The sequence below is a fragment of the Tribolium madens genome, unplaced genomic scaffold (genome assembly GCF_015345945.1).
Source record: "Tribolium madens isolate multiple individuals breed KSU strain unplaced genomic scaffold, Tmad_KSU_1.1 Scaffold_97;HRSCAF=244;Tcas5.2_LG3a, whole genome shotgun sequence".
Taxonomy (NCBI): domain Eukaryota; kingdom Metazoa; phylum Arthropoda; class Insecta; order Coleoptera; family Tenebrionidae; genus Tribolium; species Tribolium madens.
In genome coordinates this window covers 128054-133744 of record NW_025401069.1, presented here as the reverse complement: position 1 = coordinate 133744, position 5691 = coordinate 128054, and the positions used below count along the sequence as shown (strand labels likewise).

At 32.4% G+C, this 5691-nt stretch overlaps 1 protein-coding gene across 1 annotated transcript; it reads left to right on the top strand.

The window, feature by feature from the left end:
* The first annotated feature begins 3276 nt into the window (after positions 1-3276).
* Positions 3277-5307, top strand: LOC123014398 (YTH domain-containing protein 1). The gene has a single exon (XM_044413490.1). The coding sequence runs from the start codon at positions 3483-3485 to the stop codon at positions 4788-4790; it is 1308 nt and encodes a 435-aa protein (XP_044269425.1). The 5' UTR covers positions 3277-3482; the 3' UTR covers positions 4791-5307.
* The last annotated feature ends 384 nt before the right edge of the window (positions 5308-5691 follow it).

Sequence of the window (5691 nt, the reverse complement as noted above, 5' to 3'; positions counted from 1 at the left end):
TTACTACTGTATCACAACTTCATAAATGAAAAATTTTAGAGTTCAATATTAAAACAATTGTTACTGTGTCCTCAGTTTTATGGGTCATCTATCTGTACTGTAGTCGAAATGCATGAGTTTGTGTTTGAATGTAGAATATGCTAAGGAATGGATTAGCAGAACCTTGAAGGTAGGTACACTTCTATTCAAAAAAAAAAAGCGTACAAGTAGTGAGCCCAATTTTGGCTGGATTGTCATATTGTAAACTTATCTTTTAAGGCTGTCCGGGAGTGAACGGGCAAGTCGGTTTTCAGCATTTATTATTCTTTTTCAAAAGCAACCAGTAATACACCCTAGGCAGGGTCCAAACTCAGTCTTTACCTGCGTTCAGGGGTTGGGTTAGTAAGGGTAATAAATTGTAATAAAAGTTAAAGATCAGTTCGCTAATATTTTTATGCCTTGAATTTGTGGAAGTTGCTCCAGAAATTTCTTAGAAAGCTAAATATTGTTTTGACTTTTTGATCTTAAAAAAAATCTAATTATAATTATTCTATCTACCTGATAGGTTGTAAATATTTACTAATTAGACAGCTCACAGGTTCCATTTTCAATGGAAATTAAATTTTTGTATGAGGTAACAAGACATTATTATGTCAGTTTACAAAATATAAACGTAAGCCACGCTTTAGTGTCATTATGATTGACGTTTGGATTTAAAACTTGAAAGTTTTAGTTGAAATTTATTTTTGGCGTCGATTTCCTAATACATACAATAATGCTAGTAGTTGCAATACGTTTTTTACTTAGTTATTGTTTTTTTATTATTATTTTGATTTATTGTCATTTTTATTTAGCTGTCAGTATAAAAACTACAAAAATCAAAAAAAAAAGTTGCACCTAAAGTCAGTTTTACATTTTATGTCAACCGAATGACAAATTGTCCAAAATTCCGTGTCCGTACATCTAAATATCAAATTTACAATACGCACTATAAAATTCATATTCTTTGGAGGGGCATTTATGATTTTTTTTTAGCTAAGTGTTTTTAATTTAAAAGTGTTCTTGTTTTCCATTACAATTTTTTGTTATTGACCACACTTATGGGTACCACTAACCCTAGAAAAATGCGAAGTTTTCATTTATAGTTATGTCTTATAAAAAAAAAGATTGTGATATGCCGAATCATGTTTTATGAGGAACAAAGATAAATTAAAAAATAAAAACGACCTCCTCAATGATTTTTTTTTTCGTAGTTGCCCCGCTAAAAAACTATTTGTTTTAGACTTCTGGCGAGCATTTAAAAGTAATAAATTTTTTGTATAGGCTCTCGAAACAAGCTGAGTCTTTGCTGGACTCAATAAAATAGTATGAAAAATGGTTATTTTAGGTACTCAATGCCCAAAATACAGTTTTCCGGAAGGATAAGTCAATTTAGTTACTATGGTGGCGAAATTTGTTTAATTTTGACTATGAGTAATCACTTATCGCATTTGACTTGTTTTGAAAGGAATACTCGTAAAATAATATTTGAAACGTTTCTTTAAAATTAAAAATTGATCTGATTCATGGTTTTGATGTCCAAAGTCACCATTTCACAAAATAATTAATTTATTGTTTTATTTACCAATAAATTTATTAATTAATGTAAAAGTTAGGGGTTGCTTACTATTTATCAACAATAAAGGATTTCATGTGATTTCCGTGAAATTTTTCACAGAATCTGAAACCTTTTTGCCCTGTGTATTAGAATACCGATAATAAACATAAAATGTCTTAGGCAAATAACACCCTCAACGACAAATTTTTGCCTGGAATGTATTGAAATCACTGTTAATTTTCAATTCTTTACCTAAATCCGCCTTTATGTAAAGAATTAACAAGTTTTTACATATTTCAAAAGCTATCGATTAAAATCAAAAAATGGGAATCTTCAGCTTTACTACTTTATCATTTATCATTCAGTTTTTTGAAAAAGTGTAGTAATTTACAAAATAATTTTTTTCCTTTCATTAGGCGACAAAGGATTAAGACATATACTCGTATCTTACAACTCGGTCTGGTAACTGTCATTTGGGGCGGTCATTATCGTATCGTATAAGACATTGTAAATTTTGAACTGAACCAATTCATACTTCTGACCACAGAATGGCAAAATTTTTATTATGTATTTTTCATTGTGTATTGTATATTACCTACTGGTCTGTAAATAAATATATTTGTATAAATTTGTATAAATAATATTGTATAGACATGTTTCATTTGTAAATTTCCCTAAACGGATGAATTATTATTGGACCTGAAAACTGCCAAATATTTGGGGACTTCAGAAGAGACTTCCCGTTTTGTTTAGTTTTTTTCTCATATTTGCTTGAAATTAAAACCATGACTCGATTAATTAATTAATGTCTATTAAAAGCGCATCTAATTTAAATTAAATTTTAATTCACGATTAATTTCACGTTTGACAATGCAATGTACATTAATATGAAAAAGAGTATAAAATCATAACCAAGGCGGTCACATTTAAACTAAATTGTTTTGACAAATTTTTGATTTTTACATTCTGACAGTTGTGCTGACAGTAATTTAATGACAGTAATTTTGGCATTGTGAAGATTTAGATTAAATTTTATTTTCGATTTGTTTTTAACACTGACTTCTTAATGAAATGTTTATCAATATCCCGCCTGAGCATTTCGTAAAAAATGCATTCGAGCAGTACCTAATTCCTAGTTTTTTCTTAGTTACGGGAGTTACTAAGGAAAAACTGAATGATTTTGAATTAATTCACGAAAAATAACGCGATTAATAAAAGCTGGGAAGGAAGGATACTACAAAACCAGATATACGCCAAGGAGAATTGATACTATGAGGTTGAACAATTTAAGCTAAAAAACTGGATATGTCAAAAAATTTCCCAAGATTAAAGCGCCAACGGGAATCAGTTGTACTCAAAAAATGCCCAGACGAGAAAAGGATAAATCTATCAAGACTAATTTTCTTTGTTGGTTAATTTCATGGTTGTACATATTAAGTCAGACTTTAAGTGTAATTGGTTATTTTATGTTGATGGGGCAGGGCAACGACATATGCTCGCCTACTGCGAGTTTATTTTTAAATGAATACACGTTAACTACAGGTATAATTAATTTAATTAATTATGTACGACATAGTATCTAAAAATAATCGAAATAACATTAATTACAACGGTGTTTATTTAGTTGCATACATGAAAGTACATTATTTTCTTTTTATCCAATAGATGGCTATTCTCACGTAAATGACAGTTACCTTACCATCCTAACCTAACGAAAGTAACTAACAATAATATTCGTCAAATCGTAATGGTGGTTTAATGTTTTGATTTATTTGATATAATTCGATTATTATTTTGCTACATGGTATGATCGGACACTTGAGTATAAATGCAGTTTTCCAATTTCCATGTGGAGAAAAAAATATTGTAAATAGTAACCAGGAGTAAATTTCTTATAAACCGTATTATGATGGACTCAAAAAATAGTAAGAATGGCAGTGTTGATGTAGAAAACCTGAATCTTAGTTTGGACATGGGAGATGATATGAAACTGGATGAAGTAAACTACGAGAGCGACGTGTCTTCCAGTAGTTCAGAAAGTTCTAGTGCACCTAGCATAAGTTCAGTTAGTACGAAATCATCAACAAAGGGACGTGTTTCTCGACACAAGAGAAGTCGTTCAAGAGACAAGAGTAGCTCACCTGTAATAAAACGTGCACGGTCAAAGGATGCAAGAGGTAAATCCTATGACTACATGACCAAATTAAATTATTTGTTTCGTGACGCCCGTTTCTTTGTGATTAAATCAAATAATGCTGAGAATATCACGCTGTCAAAGGCTAAAGGAGTCTGGTCTACCCTTCCCCAAAACGAAGCAAATCTAAACAAAGCTTACAGGGAGTCCAGAAATGTATTGCTAATTTTTTCTGTGAAAGAGAGTGGGAAGTTTGCTGGTTTTGCAAGATTACATAGTGAGTCTCGGCATGATGTGCCAGCCATCTCCTGGGTTTTACCTCCAGGACTCTCAGCTAAAGCTTTAGGAGGAGTTTTCAAAGTGGACTGGATATGCCGCAAGGAACTTCCTTTTTCCAACACCATGCATTTATATAATCCCTGGAATGACGGAAAACCGGTCAAAATCGGACGTGATGGACAAGAAATTGAGCCAAGAGTCGCCGAGGAGTTGTGCCGTCTTTTCCCCGAGGATGAGGGTATAGAAGTCACCCCCATTTTACGTCTAGCCAAGGAAGCAGCGAAGAAGAATAATCTACGGGGACATCGCCACCCCAAAACCCGTATGCCAATCGCCGCTCAAACATCGTTCAACTACAGAAGTCGGGGCTCCACTTATTTGCGAAGAAAATACTTTCTGTCAACTCGTGGCCTCACATCTAGTTCGTATAGACGGTCCACGTCTCCACCAAGGCCTAGAGATCGGTTTTCTCTTTTCTATGATAGGGAGTCGCCAAGACCGTACACTGCGGCAGCTGCTGAAGCTTACGTTGCAGATTATATGCGTACAATGCAACATCAACTACCTCCGCTGCCCTATGCTCCACCACCAGGTCTTTATGCGAGTTCTGCATATGAAAGTTTACCCCCTCCTCGATATTACGACGGATTACCTCTGCCTGATTATTCGTCATCAAGAATGAATTCCTATTCGGATAAGAGGTCGTATGATCGGTCAGTCGATGAATTTCTGTGGAGAACGAGTGACCGATCGAGGGACAGGGATAGAGAAAACCGTCAACGTTACAGAGATAGACGGTGAATTGTTATTTATAAGCTAAAACTTTAACTTTTTCATACTAAGTTTAATTAAAAAACGATCGATTTTGTATTGTTTCAGGATATAAATATATGTATGTTTGCGTACTCTTTAATTGAAATAGCTCATGCTGTTATTATATTGTGATGTTACAAACAATGATCCTGATCTTTGGATTATTTTATTGTAAGTTACAAATTTATTTGTTTAGTTATAAAGGATTATTCTGTGTATTGAACACATTTTCTTTCAATAAGTAGTTGGAACAATATTCATGGTCAAGCATTGCGTTTTTTATTTTTATTATTTCAAACAAATTTTCAAGTTTGTATCAGTTGAAGGTAATTATTTAGTTTGTAAATAATGATTTTTTTGATTGTCTTATATTTGTTATAATTTTCACGAAATAAATGCCCCAAGCAAGCTGATTATAGGTATTATTGAATAATTAATGTCGAGGTGAAGTTGAACAAGTGTTTGGACTTGTTATAAACAGAAGAAAATACATGTTTTCCTCAAATACAACTGTATTTTTAATATCTGCACCTATATATTCCTAAAAATTATAACTAATCTCATGTGTGACTGCTCTTTTTCTTATTATACTATACGGCTGCATTTTGGTGTGACGACGCCACTGACCTTTTTTAATGAAACGCCATCATTTCTTTAGTTTTGTGTAAAGTATCACATTTTATTATTCCGTCAAAAACTCAATAAATATAGCAAATGGCTTATGAAAAAAAAAACTAATGAAAACAAAAAACATTAGGCAGGTGAACAGAAAGTATGGAACCAAACGTTTTTTGCTTAAACTATTTATTTTTTAAAAAAACTAATTGATGAGTGATAAAGTACTATAAAAATGTGATGATTTAACAAGTATAAAATTTTTCGAAATTTC

Bases quoted from the DNA above. Each gene is read 5' to 3' on its own strand.
- LOC123014398 (XM_044413490.1), top strand. From the start codon at position 3,483: ATGATGGACTCAAAAAATAGTAAGAATGGCAGTGTTGATGTAGAAAAC.